The sequence below is a fragment of the Cygnus atratus genome, chromosome 4, assembly GCF_013377495.2.
Source record: "Cygnus atratus isolate AKBS03 ecotype Queensland, Australia chromosome 4, CAtr_DNAZoo_HiC_assembly, whole genome shotgun sequence".
Taxonomy (NCBI): domain Eukaryota; kingdom Metazoa; phylum Chordata; class Aves; order Anseriformes; family Anatidae; genus Cygnus; species Cygnus atratus.
Window position 1 is genome coordinate 75943178 of NC_066365.1, and position 15359 is coordinate 75958536.

General features: G+C 56.4%; 1 protein-coding gene across 1 annotated transcript; it reads right to left on the reverse strand.

The window, feature by feature from the left end:
• Positions 1–1125: 1125 nt before the first annotated feature.
• Positions 1126–5930, reverse strand: LOC118248427 (homeobox protein not2-like). The gene is made up of 3 exons (XM_035547370.2): positions 5768–5930; positions 2653–2861; positions 1126–2400 (listed from the first exon to the last, which is right to left on the reverse strand). Exons 1-3 carry the CDS (start codon positions 5928–5930, stop codon positions 2242–2244), a joined length of 531 nt encoding a protein of 176 aa, XP_035403263.1. The 3' UTR covers positions 1126–2241.
• Positions 5931–15359: the final 9429 nt, after the last annotated feature.

The window sequence follows — 15359 nt, forward strand, 5'->3', positions numbered from 1 at the left end:
TTGATCGCGGGTTTGGGAACGTGGGATGGTTTCTTTGGGGAGCTTTGGGGTTTTTTTCGGTGTCACTAGGTGTCACTGTCGGCTTGTGGTTCTGCTCCAAGTGGTTAAAATCGTTTTAGCTTTTTTTTTTCCTGTGAACCCCAGTTGGGAGCGCTGCTCTGCTAAGCCATGCCCGCAGTCCTGCAGACAAGGACGCGTGCACAGGTGAATAAATGCTACCTTTTGACTACTATTTTAATAGCATATTCACGCTAACAGCAGCAAGAGTAGCCATTAATGTAATAATAGCGCTGTGTGTCCTCTTTTTGTAAGGTTTCAGTGGGAAGTCATAGTGTAGGAGTATCAGCTTGAGCCATGACCCAATCCTTTCTGCCCATGCTAACCCAATGTGGCATTTACTATAAATACAGCCCCAATTCCGCAGGAATTGGACAAAAAATATCTACTTTCAACCTTAACATGGGCTATCAATTTCCATTAAAAAAAGGGGGGGGGGGGGATGGAAATACATGTGCTTTTTTTGTTTGAATAAATTCCACATGAAAATTCAAGTGGTTGGAAATATGTTTCCCCCCTGCTTTCTGACACTTACTCACAGGTTAAATTTCAGCTCATCAGTTTAAAAGCTGCCCTTGCTCAACTCCAAGTATTCAAGCCGATGTCAGTGCACAGGTTTACCGGCAAACACACAAGCGTGTGAGGGGGAAATGCTTGTGTTTGTATTGGCATGTCAGGAATGAGAATGGGTCAGAAGAAAGCACATTTTGATGTCTTCTGCTGTTTGAAAGCAGCTGTTACTTTTTGACAACAGGAGTCTTATTAGGAGGTTTTCATTTTTATTTTTTTTTAAATCAATTTCCTGGGAAACACAGAAAACCAAGCACAACAAAAAGGATGGATAGCCCATCCTCGGCAGCTGTGGGGCAAGAAGCCACCAAGGCATCGTTCCCCACCTAGAAACCAAGGTGATGCCAAACCCTGCCAACCCCACCCAGTCCCGTTTCTCTTTTAAAATACGCTATTTTTATTAAGAAACAAATCAAATAAATAACACCAAGAAAAAAAAACCCTTATTTCTATAAATAACAATATAAGAGTAAAGTGATATACAGTGTTGTGGGTCAGGAGGAGGCACAATGAATTATCCTGAGCTCGCAGCACCCTGGGACTGCAAGGTGACAGCCAGCGTGCTTAGCTGCTGCTGGTGTGGACACCAGCCCCAAAGAATTACTAAAACAGACGGGAAAGCCCAAACAATTATTTAGTCCCAGCCCCTCAGAGCCCTTCCACCCACCATAGAACAGCGTGTGGTTACAGATGTGCTCGCCAAGCGCTCCAGGTGCTGCTTCCCGCAGCACCGTGGTGTATAACGAGGACAGAAGAGAGCAGCTGCCGTCTGGGCCGGGATCAGCACATCTGGCCGAGGGGCAGGGGGCCGTCTGAACCAGCAGAGGTGTTGGAAAGCTGCTGTTTTATAACAGCCCCGATCCCCGCACCTCAGCAAGCCGGAGGAGCCCCTTATTCCCTGCTGCGGCAGCATGCACACACCGTGGAGAGTAAGGCAGTGTCAGAAGGCTGAGAGACCCACAGGGGTTTGGAAGGCAAAACGAAGGCAAAATACAGCAAGGCACAGGACAGGAGGCACTTCTGCTCCAGGGGCAGGCCCAGACCCCGTTCATCATACTGCAAGGATAATATATGAGCATAAATACGATTATGACAAGAATAAAGATACTACGGGTGGGAGCAAAGGACTTTACAACTTTCACTTTTTTTTTGTTGTGATCTCAGTATCAAACATGGGAATCAAGATGTCCAGGAGAAACAACCAGGGCTGATTCTCCTCCCAGCACAGGTTTCCCTCTTAGGAGCACACGGTCACCTGCAACACCCTGTGTTCAAATGCCCTCACGCTCACAGCCTTCACAGACACCACCTGATTTTCACCCCAGCCTCTCTACAGAAAAATGTTTGTGCTCCCTGGCACTTCAACAGCAAACGAGATCACACACCTTGCCACAACGATGGCACCATCATTGCAGCTGGCCTGGTGATGAACCCCAGGAACGATGGTACGTGGCTACCAAAGAGGGGTCTCTGCACTTGGGGGGCTCCTCCCAGCCAGCTGCAGTTCTCTCAGATTGAGAGGTTTAAGCACTGAAGTGCTTGCACCCCCAGTACACCTCCATCATGCAGGCACATCTGCAAAAATAAGAGTGGCAGCGGAATCCCATCAGCTGCTCAAAGCTCAACGTCCACTGTGTCCTCCTCATTGTCCTTGACGTCCGTCGAGTCTGCGGAGGCAGGCTGCATCACCCCAAACTGCGCCAGCTTTGCCTTCTTCTGCTCCATGCTCTGCTTCCTCCATTTGATCCTCCGGTTCTGGAACCAGACCTTCACCTAGCAGGAAAACGGCACAACAGCTTAGCCCGAGGTCTTCAGAAACATACTGGGAGGAGCAGAAAAACTTTAGATCCAGTGTCATGCAAGGATCTATAGTGCATAAATTGTCTCCAGAGGATCTTAATACTCTACATTAGTCCTACCCAGCTCGAACTCCCATGCAAACAGCTTTGTGCACTTAAATGTTTTTAGCTCTCCTTAAAAAAATAAATAATAAAAAGGATCGTCCCCAGCTGCCCCGTCTCTTACCTGAGTCTCCGTGAGATGCAGAGTTGCAGCCAGGTCGACTCGCTCCGTGCCCACCATGTACTGCTGCTTGAGGAACTCCTGCTCCAGCCGCTCCAGCTGCTCTGGTTTGAAGACCGTGCGGACCCTCTTCATCTTGCAGGGCCCCCCGGACCTCCAGGGCCCAGCGGGGCCCAGGGGATCGGTCCCTACGCAGTGAGACAACTCCAGACCTGCAAGAAACGGGGATTGAAGCGGTCTGCATGGTCGAGGCCATTCCTCCAGCCCAGTGCAAGTGCCATGCCCTGCTTGCTTCTGCTCTAGCTGAAATCCAAGCTCAGCTAGCTGCCCTGCAGCACACTGCACTGAAGGGGGTTGCGAGGAAGTAGCACAAAAAGCAAAGCAGGGATGTCTCTACAGACAGGTACAACCTAGAACAGTCCTGGACACGCAACCAGGCCCAAAGAAATCAGGCAGCACTCGATATGAGCAGGGTTTAGCCCTTTTACAGGATCCTTGTAACATTATAAAGTCCATCAGGAGCTGTTGAATGCAAAAATGCCACCTCCACCCCAGAAGTCCCTAATCACAAGTGCCTCATGGGGAGGTTTTGCCAACGTCAGCCCCCTGCTCCTACCCTTCCCTCGGCACCTGCAGCCAGCCAGAAGCAGGGGGAAGATACTGAAGCTGGCCCGATGCAGGAGAGCTGCTCCCAGAGCAGGTCCTCACCTCCTCAACCCAGTCCCTCAGCAGGGTGAAGGGGCCAGAACATCATCAGCGGGATCTGCTCTCTGTGTCCAGCACAGCCCCCTGCCTAGTTGTGGCCTGATGATAACAATAATTGCCTAATTAACACGCAAAACAGCACCACCATCACAGGATCTGCTGGCACCAGCCTAAGAGCAGTGCTGCGTCTTGGTCCTAAATCTCTCATCCTGCCCGCACGGATCCTGAGTTGAACATATCTCCATGAACAGGAGTGAGGCTGTGACCCCCAGGTCTCTGCCTGCAGCCAGCCCTGTCCCCCCAAGGACCTGCCCACGAGCCAGATGTCCCCAGTGTCACCGCCAGGACTGCAGAGACCTCAGTCAAGGACCGAGCAAAGGGGACAGCAGCTGTCAAGGTAGGAAACTGCGCGTCCAAGATGCTGGTGCTGGAGTTACGGCACACACAGGTACATTAGTGGGGGCTTTGCACCGCTGGGTGTAAAGCATTGAGGGACGGTCGAGTCCCCAGGCTGCTGGATCGGGGACCTCTGCCCCTCTTCTGAGCCCCAGAAAGGCTCCAGGCAGTGGGACCTGCGCACACAGTTGAGAACCCCGGTCACTGGTGGTAACTGGTGCCAGGAGAACACCCCCAGGTATCAAAATACACTTGGTGAAGGTGTTAGGAACCTGGCAAGATACGTCTGATGCTACAGCAGCCTCTGTCCTGCCAACACTCAGACACGCTTTAAGGATGAGAACCCGCTTTCAAAGCCAATGGGGCTTCCCTGGATGGAAAGAAAACCATGCGGCCTGCGTGCGCAGGAGCAGGGCAGTAACACAACCAGCGCCGTTCTGAAATCTCAGCCCCCAGGCAACGCGACCTGGCGGGGGGATATCGGCTCAGCTTTGAGCAGGAGCTGGATTTGGGGCAGCCCGTGGGGGCCCCGTGCAGCCGGTGTCACCGCACGGCGTCACCAGGGTGCAGCAAGGACAGCCACCGGCCGTTCGGCGGTGTAACGGGTCTTGGAAAACCAACAACTCCTTTGTCTTTCAGGGACACGCTGTAAAGAACGACGCCGATTCCTATCCTGTAATGACTGAGACATTCTCCAGGCACAAACGGGCACCTTGACCTACTTCGTCTCATTAATTGTGCGTAAGTTCTGCATGTGTGCAAGGATTTATGCCAGCTTAACAACCCTAACTGCACTTACACTATTTTCAGCATTCAGATAGGCTGACCGGTGAAATTTTTTCCCTATTTTGGTACTTGGGATAATAGCGTGTGTGATTTCAAATGAAATACTTTGTGGAAATAGTCTCGCAAGCTGTTCAACTATATTTTCGTATCCGTATATGTAATACAATCAACTATATTTTCATATCTGTATATTTGACATAACACATCCGGTAACATACATAGTTACAAAGATGCTGCCTGGCAGAAGAATTAATAGGTTAAATAGTTATACTAAGTAGTTAAAAAAAGATCCAGATAGCACGTATTTTTGGTGTCTGAATATTGTAGCTGTCAGGATCGGGCTAGAGGTCCCAGTACAGGTAGAACTCTGTGCTTGGCTGCAGGTTTTCCCCGTGCAACAGAGAAACACGCTCCGAATACAGACAATTTCGAGAAAAAGAAGGGGGCAGCTATCCTGCAGAGAGGCACTGCCTTAAAGTAAATTAATGATTCTGAGCAGAACCTTACCGTGCCCCTCCCTGAGAACGCAGAGCGTGCTGCGTTAGCATCGTCCATAACCACAGCATAAATTTTACCCACGTTTTCTTCGGGTGCTCACTTAGGAACACGACCACTTGTGGGGGCCAGGTGCTGCGAAACTGCTGCCAGTGGTCCCAAAGCGGTCCCAAAGCCCAGGGCGGCTGCGGGAGAAGCGGGACCCAGGGCTTTGGGGCACACCGCAGGGCACCACCACGCGCTGCGGAATCACAGACTCACCTAGGTTGGAAGAGACCTCCGAGATCACCTAGTCCAACCCCTGACCTACCTTTTTTTCGGGGGCGGAAAGAAAAAAAAATCAGTTCCCTCAACTGAAGCAGCCCTCGATCGGGGCTAGGCATAGCCAAGGGGGCTCTCCCGTGCCCCTAAAGCGACCGGGAGGGACTAAATCCCACCAGGGGCTGGCTTCGCCCCAGCCAATTATTGTCGGGGGTACGTGGCTGATAATTGCTGAGCGAGAAGGGGGAGAAATTATTATTAGGGATTTTTTCCTCTCCCCCCTTCCCTTCCTCCAGCCCAGCCCTTTTAACCCGGGGGTCGGCCGAGAGGCTGCAGGAGATGAAACCGCGGCCGCAAGGGTGGAAAAAAGGCATTTTTGGGGGGCCGGCCACCCCCCACACACACCCGACACGGGGCTGGGGAGCAGGGAGCCCCCCGGCCCCCCCCCCGGATCCCCTCTCACCTGCGCCGCTGCCTCCCCAGCCCCAGCCCCAGCCCCAGCCCCAGGCCCCCGGCAGCGCCCCCGGCCCCGGCCAGCTCGGGGGCTGCGGGCAGGGGGCGGCGGGGCCGGGCCGGGGGGGGGCGGCCAGGATCGCCTCGATGTGGAAGGGGGTCCTGGGGGTCCTGGGGGGCGGCATGGCCTGAAGTTGCTGCCGGCAGCCGGCCCGAGGGGTTTATATGGGGCGGCGGGGAAGGGGCGCGCTCCCGTATGCAAAACGGGGGCAGGGGGCTGGCGGGGGGCTGCCCCACACCTCCGGGCCGCACGGACACCCCCCCCCCGGCCGGGCCAACGCCCCCCAGAGCCCTCCTCTCGAAATAACAGCCCCCAAAACCCCTCCTCCCGAAATAACAGCCCCCCCCAACAGCCCTGATCCCGAAATAACAGCCCCCCAAACCCCTCCTCCCGAAATAACAGCCCCCAAAACCCCTCCTCCCGAAATAACAGCCCCCCCCCAACAGCCCTGATCCCGAAATAACAGCCCCCCAAACCCCTCCTCCCGAAATAACAGCCCCCCAAACCCCTCCTCCCGAAATAACAGCCCCCCCAACAGCCCTGATCCCGAAATAACACCCCCCAAACCCCTCCTCCTGAAATAACACCCCCCCAACCTCTCCTTTTGAAATAACACCCCCCGACACCCCTTCTCCCCAAATAATCACCCCCCAAAACTCCTCCTCCCGAAATAACAACCCCCCTAAAACCCCTCCTCCCAAAATAACAGCTCCCCCAAACACCTGCTTCTGCAATAACACTCCCCAACGCCCCTCCTCCCAAAATAACAGCCACTGACACCCCTCCTTACGAAATAACGGCCCCCCAAAACCCCCCCTTCTAAAACAACACCCCCCCAAACCCCTCCTCCCGAAATGACAGCCCTCCGACCGCCCTCTGACCGAAACAACACCCCCCAAACCCCTCCTTCCATAACAACACCCCCCGACACCCCTCGTTCCAAAATATCATCCCCCCCCCCCCAAAAAAAAAAAACTCCCTCCGAAATCCACCCCCCCCCAACACCCCGCCTTCCATCATATCACCCCCCGACACCCCCCCCCCAGCCCCCGTTCCAAACCAACGCCCCCAGGGACACCCCACCCTCCCCACCCACGCGTACCCCAACCCTCCTCCTTCCAAACCGCCCCTCCCTGCCCAAACCCTCCCCAACTCCCCTCCTCGCCCCCCGACTCCCCTCCTCGCCCCCCGACTCCCCTTCCTCTCCGCCAGCACCCTCCAGCACCCCTCCTTCCACTGCCACCCACCCCTTCCCCCACGGACACCCCATGGGCACCCCACACCTCTCCCCGCGGCACCCCAAACCCACCCCCACGCGTGCCGGCGGAGCATCGCCCCCCGCGCGCGGGGTGCACGTGGCGGTGGGTGTGTTTGGGGCTGTGCACCCCCCCCCCACGCGCACACACACACACACGTTGGGGACGCGGGACCACCATCCTCGCACAGGCGCGTGACCGTGCTTCGGGGTCTGGCGTGGGTGGCACAACACCCCCCCCCCCCCCCCCGGCGTGACACCCCCCGGAGCCGACGGAAAGCCGCAGCCGGCGCGGATGCCTCCGCGAGCGCAGAATTCACACCCAAAATTCGCTTTGCTCTGCGCGAGCGCAGGGGGATCCCCAGAGCGGAGCGATCGGGTTATGAACACGGAGCCAAAATCCCCCCTGGCTTTAACAACCCAGCGCTGAGCGTCCCTGCGCGCGCAGGCCCGTCCGCAGCAAACCCTGCCCTAAACGGGGGATCCGCGCAGGTTGCTCGCGCTCCCAAGTTCCTTTTCGCCGCCCGAGCCAGAGAAATAGGCCTCCCCGTGAAGGAGCAGCTCGGGGTTTTAAGCAATTGGGGCGTTTCAAGGAAATTTTGGGGCTGATTCCTTTCTGAAGGGCTGGCCCCCTTTTCGGCGGCGATTCCCCCGCTGGCGTGGCAGCACCCTGGCGATGGCTACGGGAGCCTCCGGGGGGGACAAAGGAAATCCTCACGTCGGCCTTTGAAACGCGTTTTTTTTTTCCTCCCCTTTTAGCATCCTGCCTTCCACGGCGGCTTCAAAAATCGGTGAATAAATACAGCTGCCGCTTTATTGCCCCCTATCCAAACACGCAGCCCCGGCCCTGCCGGCGGGTAACCGTGCGCCTAATTGAAATCACACGTTCAAAGCTGGGCGAGCGCCGAAACCTCTCCCCCCTCCACCCCCCCACCCCCCCCCCAAAAAAAAAAGAAAAAAGAAAAAGAAAAAAAAAAAAGCTCCACCGAGGAAAAGGTGCGAGGGATTCACAGCTCCTGGCTCCGCTTTGCCCAGATAACGGGGATTAAAACACGGTTATACGTGACTTCTCCTGGACAACTTTTTTTTTTGTTGTTTTTTACGTTAGGAGGCTGTGAAAGCATTAATTGTTATTTTTTTTTTCTCCTTCTAGGAAGTCAGAAATGCCACCGTTTCGCTCCCCGTGGGAAGAGACGGGAGAGGTGCTCTGCCCATCGGCGTTTCTGCCCTGCAGGCGTTGGGATGGGCAGAAGGGCGGCGGTGGTGGGGAGGACGGACGGACGGACGGACGGACGGACGAGGCCCGAGGCGGAGGGATGGACAGGCGGCAAAAGGCCTCTCCCGCTCGAGCCGCCTAACGAGGCGCCCTGTTGCCCATTAGTGCTGTGTGCTCAGCTAATGCATTTCGGTTAAAAAGCTGGAGATTTTCACCCGCTGGTAACGATCTGGGAAATGTAGCACCCAGCAGCCAGGCCGAGCAGGGGAGGTTGAGCCGCTCCGGCCCACCCCGTCCGCAGGCGCTTCTGCAGGGGCTGCGAGGGGGAGATGAAAGGACGGACCCTGATCCTCTTTTATTTTTTATTTTTTATTTTTTATTTTTATTTTATTTTTATTTTTATTTTATTTTTATTTTTATTTTATTTTTATTTTTATTTTTATTTTATTTTTATTTTATTTTTATTTTATTTTTATTTTATTTTTATTTTATTTTTATTTTATTTTTTATTTTTTTATTTTTATTTTTTATTTTTATTTTTTATTTTTATTTTTTTATTTTTATGTTTATTTTTATTTTATTTTATTTTCATTTTTATTTTTATTTTTATTTTTGTTATTTTTATTTTTGTTATTTTTATTTTTATTTTATTTTTGGGGGGGGGTGTTTTCTTTTTTTTTTTTTTTTCTCCCCCCCACCCCCCCCCCCAGTTTTGTTTTTCAAGAGCGCAGAAAATAAAAGGGGAGGGGGAAGCTTCTGAGGGGAGGGGAGGGGGGGGGGAAAAATCCCAACAACAAAACACCAAAAAAAGCCCCCAGCCCTTTGTAAACATCCCCCCTGAGCAAAGGGACGGGGGTGAAAAGCATTTCCTGATAACTCCATTAAAGAATGGGGCTGCATTAACATTCCAAGTACCTCGGCAAGAGATGAAAGTGGGGAACTTGAGCTCAGCCTCTCCTTGCTCCAGATGTTATTATGGGCTCCCTGAAAGGTTTTTTTATTTCTTTTTTGCACGGAGACAAAGATGTTGCCTACTTCAAACGGGGCTAATTGATGCTAATGACTATCAGATAGAGTGGGGGCCCCCGTTCCCCCCTGCAAAGGGGACAGAGAGAGCGCATTTTACAATCCCCCCATAGAAAACGCCCCACTCTTCAAACCGGGTCGCTGCTTCGGGGATTTTTGTCTCTCCCCGGCCGCTGCTTTCTCTCCTCCTCCGCTCCCCCCCTCGTCTTTTCTGCCCCCCCCCCCCCCGGTCCTGGGCGCCCCGCCGCCCTCGCTCGTTCGCCCCTGAGAAATTTCGCACCCAGCCTCCGTCGGGCTCCGGCCGCCACCGGGCCCGAGCCTCGAGGCCTTCCCGGTGGGCGAAAAGACGGGGCGGAAATTTCCCCCCAAACCCCACCTGAGCGAGCGGGGGGCTCGGCGCGTTCGTAACCCGGGCCGCGAGGCGTCCTGCCAGGGGCAGAAAATCGTCCCGGCGCTGAGCATCCTCTGGGGCAGGGCCTAGCGGGGAGAAGATGAGCTCTGGGCCTTTTGCTTTAGGGCAACAAAACTCGGCTTAGACCGCTTTACCCCCGTGCCGGATTTTTGCAGCCTCTTCTCCAAACCGTCCCCGCCAGGATCCCAACAAGCCAACGTCCCAAGCGGGGACGCGATGGTGCCCGCGGAAAGGCGGCGGGGAACGTCCCCAAACGGGGGACTCCTGGAGCTGCTGGCTCCCCCTCCCCAAGCCGCGTCCCACGTGTGGGTCCTGGAGCTGGTGGCTCCCCCTTCCCAAAACGGATCCCCCCCATGGGGAGAGGGGAGCTGGGCTTCGTGCCCGCTGCGCAAAGCGACGCGGGGCCCTCTCCCCCGGGGGCTGACCGAGGTGTCCAGCCCCTCATCACATAAATCTGGAGAAGAGAAGTTCCTCGGGCCAGGTGTCATTTCCGCGCGTGCTTTCTCCTCGGGGAAGCTGTGCCGGTGCTGGGCCGTGACGCGGGGGTGGCTTTGCCACCTCGACCAAGGCCCCGGGGTCCAGAGCACGGTGCTGGTTGCCCTTGGCAAGCCCCGCTTGCAGCAGGGATCCGGCCACCGAACGCTTTGCCTTGGGGACCCTCAGCACCTTGCGAGGTGCCGTTAACAGACCCAAACCGGGGAGAGGAAGGGAGCGACGGCATCTGGGAGCGTGGCACAGCAGCAGGAGCCCCCTTCGCAGGCGGCAGGAGCACGGCCAGCTCCCTGCATCGCCCGGCACCGCCAGGGGTGGCTGCTGGCTGCGGGGAAATTGCTGCTCGCCCCCGGTTTGCTCCACTGGCCACCGGCCGGGCTGTGAGAGCCCCGTGCAAGCGGCAGCGCGGGGAGGGAAGGATGGACGGGAGGAGCTGGGAGGGTGTTTCCTCCGAGGAAGATGTGCCGGGCACCGTCCTGCGAAGGGGATTTTCCTCTCGCCCTGTCCTCGCCATTCCCATCGCCTCGCTGCAGCTCCTCTGCTTGCCAGCGCCCGGGCCGCTGGGTGCAGGCCCCCGAAACGGAGCCTGCCAAAGGGGACGCTCCTTTCTGGGGGCCCCCGCTTGCTGGGGGAAGGCAGAGGGCAGCGTCCTCCTGGCCCCCGGCCCCAGACAGGCAATACACAACCCAGCCGGCCCGCAGACGCTGGCCCCGGCTGCATTGTCAGGTTAATTTGGGGTAATGGGCTGCAAAGCACCTCAGCCCCATCCAGCTCCCATTAGCACTTGATAACGTCAGGCATCCTGAGGAATTGTTTCTCCCCGAGCCGGTCCCCGGGGGCTTTCCGTGCTCCGGCACCGGGCTGCAGCCGGTCCCGCCCCCCAAAAAATGTGGGGTACAGCCGGCCCCACCCCAAAAACTGCGGGGTACGGCAGGTCCTGCCCCAAAAAACTGCGGGATGGAGCCGGTTCTGCCCCCAGAATTGCAGAGTACAGCAGGTCCTGCACCAAAACTGCAGGGTGCAGCAGGTCCTGCCCCAAAAAAAACGCGGGATAGAGCAGGTCCTGCCCCAAAAACTGTAGGATACAGCAGGTCTTGCCTCAAAAACTGCGGGATACAGCCGGTCCTGCCCCAAAAACTGCGGGATGGAGCCCTGGGGGGCTGCGGCAAGCTGGCTGCTGAGTGTCTGGGGGGACCCCAAAATGCTCGCCACAACTCTCCACCAGCTCGCCACGAAGCTGCGAGGACGAGGAGCATCCCGAAGCCCCGCATTCCAAATTAATTGGGAATTAGAAAACCAGCCCGGCACCGAGGCAGCCCTGGGACAGTCCTGAGTGCGCCATCAGCCCGCTGCTCCCTTCAATTATCTTCTCTCCCCGACATTGTTCTCTCCTAATGAGGAGGCTAATGACCAAAGGATGGTTCATAAGTGGTTCCCAGACTCTCCTTGCCCAGGGCAAACACCCGTCCACAATAGGATCACAAATTGTAGGGAGAAGCCCCGGCTGATCACATCAGAAACGGTGCAGGGATTTATCTCCCTGCCTTAACAACAACAGTATGTTCTTAATCGCCACTCCAAAGGGACAGCTAGCAGGGGATCTGCCCGGCCTCATCATTAAAAGCTGGCAGCATCTTTGCTAGCGCTGCCCCTTTGTTCATCTTTCATTATTCCGACGCTCCGGCCCCGTTAATTCCCCTCCATCTTATTAAATCAATAGAGAGGGAGCGGGGGGAAAGGTGGGGCAGCGCGGGGGTCGCATCCTGCTGGGCTCCCGGCAGGGGTGCGGGGTGTCGAGGGGATGGTCCGAGAGGTTGAGGCTGCATTTCCCAGCCTCTGCGGCTGGGGAAACTGAGGCACAAGGGGCACGGCAGCCCAAGCCCCGGGGTGTTTCGGCACTCAGGGGACGCTTTATCCCACCGCCAGTCCCGCACCTCCCACATTTCCCTTATTTCATCCGTCCCACCCCATCAGGACGGACTTGATTGAATGCAATCGAGTTTTATAATAAAATCAGCCCCCCCCCAAAAAAAAAAAAAAAAAAAAAAAGCCCATTCCCAGTCAACCATTTGCAGAGGGTGGGGATGTCGCCGTGCATCGAGGGCTGAGCCGATGTCACCTTGCCCCAGCAGGGGGTGGGAAGGGGAGAAGGGCCCAGGGGTTGGCACCCGGGAGCCCCCAGGGGCTGCTTAAGTGGTCCCTCCACTGAGCTCTGGTCTGCAGAAGGAAAAATGAGGGGTTAAGACAAGCAGGATAAAAAGTCGTTCTCCTGAAAGTCGGAGAGGGCTTGCCCACACCAGAACCCTCCTGGGAACGTCCCCACAAACCATCCCGGGATCTCCCTTGCAGAGGAATTCGGGCTCTGGCCTCTGTACCCACCCCCATGACCAATGGTGCAATTTAGTTTGATTTTTTCTTCGTTTTTCTCTTTTCCCCAGCTGCTCATCTCACCGAAACGAACCAGACAGGTTCCTCGGAGCCCTGTGGCTGGGAGCAGAGCAAAGCAGGGGAGGCAGCTGCTCCGGTGCTGGGCCAGGAGGCAAGGAGCAGGGCCAGGAGCACCAGCGGCTGCGGCAGGGCCCCATGGCAAACCCAGATAGTTCCCTTAGGTTTGTGACCCCTAAACTCAGAGATCTGGGACACTGCAGCTGTGTTTCCAGGCAGGTCGCCCCATTTTCACCCGGTTTTCATGCACCAGCCAGGCGCTGCTTGCCAGCTGGGAGCGTGATGCCGAGAGCCCCTCGGTCAGTGCCACTCCAGCAGGGCCAGGCAATCCAAGGTGTCCCAAAGCGAGCACGGGGTGGATTCACCCCATAAGGCTGCAGAAGGTGGGACACGGTGGCGCTTCCTCTCCCCCGAGCAGGTGGAGCTGCTGGCAGCCTCGGGAAGCTTTATTTGATGTTTCAATCGGGAATTAAAGGGGAGGGAGAAGCGGGGGAAATGCTCCCTGACCATTTAACAAGATTACACGACGAGACGGAGCCGGGAAACGTGCACGGCCGACCCCGGTGCCCCGTGACTCGAGCCTCTGCTGCCGGCAGGCTGCTGGCCCCAGCACCCCGACCCCTCCACGGCACGCCGTAATCCCATTTAGCAAAAAGAGAGGGTGAGGGGACAGCCAGAGGAGGAGAACGGGGCTGCCAGCTTGGGGAAGGGACACAAATGTGCCTGGGAAAGTGCCCGGGACACAGGGACCCCGTGGCTGGTGGCTGCTCCAGCACCCTGCTAATTCCTACTGCCCTGAGCAAACCCGGCCCTGCAAACAGATCGCGGCCGTCGCCGTGTGCTCAGCAGGAATAATCCCGGCAGGAAGGGCAGCGGGGGGCACGGGGGAGCCGCAGGGCTGCGGCTCCACCCGATGATCCCTTCTGCCATCTCTCCCTCCATCTCCCACCCCGTCTCATTGACCCAGCCACCCATTCGCACCTATTCATCCACGCCAGCAGGCCAGCATCCAGCCCCTCCATCCATCCCCCGCATCCCTCCATCCGTCCGTCCGTGTGCAGACCGTGCTCCTCTGGGCAAATAAATCCACCCAGGCACAGCCAGCGACCGTCCTGCAAGCTGCCTCCGGCTCGTCTACCTGCAGGCACCGAGCTGGGCTCGCTAGGGCGGGCTCAGCACTGCAGTCCTGAGCAGATAGCCTTTATCCTCTTAATAAGGCTGCTCAGTTCTCACGTCCTCGTAATTGCCTGCCACTGAAAACCAACTAACCAACCCTTTTTTCATTTAATTTTTTTCCAGATGGGTGAAAGAACAGCAGTACTGTGCACAGTCTTGGGAAGGGACTGGTGGGCTGCAGGGCAGAAGGACCCTCAGGGGACACAAGGAGCAAAGACTCTGTCCCAGGTGATTTTATCCAGCCCAAAACCTTGCCAAGCTCTCGGAGCATTTGAAAAAGTCAATCAAGCCCATCAGTTTTAATTAAAGCCGTTTCCCCGGTTGGATGCTGCCTGAGCTGCAGGGGCATCGCCTGGCACAGGGACGGGTCCAAAGGGCCCGATCCTGCCCGATGCTGAGCACTGCCAGTTCCCAGGGGATTAAACGTGTCCTGAGAACAACTTAACTCTCTCAATCAGCTCGGCCCCCGGCCGGGCGATATTAAAACACCCCCGTAAGCCCTGTTGTCTCGGGGATGATTGCAATAAACCCACCGGCACGCCAGATTAGCGGGTCAAACCCGCCGGCGCGCCCTCGGCTCCCATCAGACATGTGAAGACATTAGCACGGTTTGGGCTCTTTGAGACACGCCGGCTAATCCCGGCTCTAAAAACAGCCGGAACAAAGGGCAGCTTCCGTCACGTCGTCCCCTTCTCCCTGCACCATCCCCTTCTCCCTGCGCTGCTCCTCTCCCTGCGTTGTCCTCTCCCTGTTTCTCACCTGCCAGCAGAAACTCTCTACCCGGCTCCCATCCTTCCCATCCCCAGGCAGGGTTAGCAGGGACTGGGATTCCCCATTTCCCTTCTCTACGAAGTCCAGGGCCCCTGATAAGTCTCTTGCTTTGCACCCTTGCAGGGGGCACCCCAGGGAATCCAGCCTTGGCTCATCCCCCGGCCAGCATTTTCCCCGTTTTTCCCCAGTTTTCCTGGCTCCTGCAGAGAGCAGGATGCCATCGCTGCAGCCCCGAGTCCCCGCTCGATGCGAGCTGTAGGCAGAGCAGGGCATTACAAGGGAACTCTGCTGGCAGGAAAGACAGGCAGGTGGATGGACTGCAGGACAGAGGGGGTCTGCAAAGGTCCTGAGCGATTTTAGAGCCAAAGGAGGCATCTGAGCACCCCGCTGCCTTTGGGATGAGCCCAGGTAAGGGGGCTGATAGTGGGTGGGGTGTGTGGGATGCCCCCGGGGCTCCAGGACTTGGTCCCATGGACAAACCCCTTCCACATCCCCCCTATTCCACCGATGATGATCCCAGACACAGACCCTATGGCCTGCAAGGGTTAACCATCCACCCCACAGCAGGGCAGGACTCCCAGCCCCACGGGGGAACCCAGGAACAGCCACAACCACTTTATCCTCTAAACCCAGCCTCGCATAAATAATTTATTTTCGCACTGCAAAAATAACCGGTGCCCGGTATATATTAGATACGCTCCCTGCCAGCTATGATACAACAACATATAATACACGGAACAAAACCTCCCAACGGGGCGGC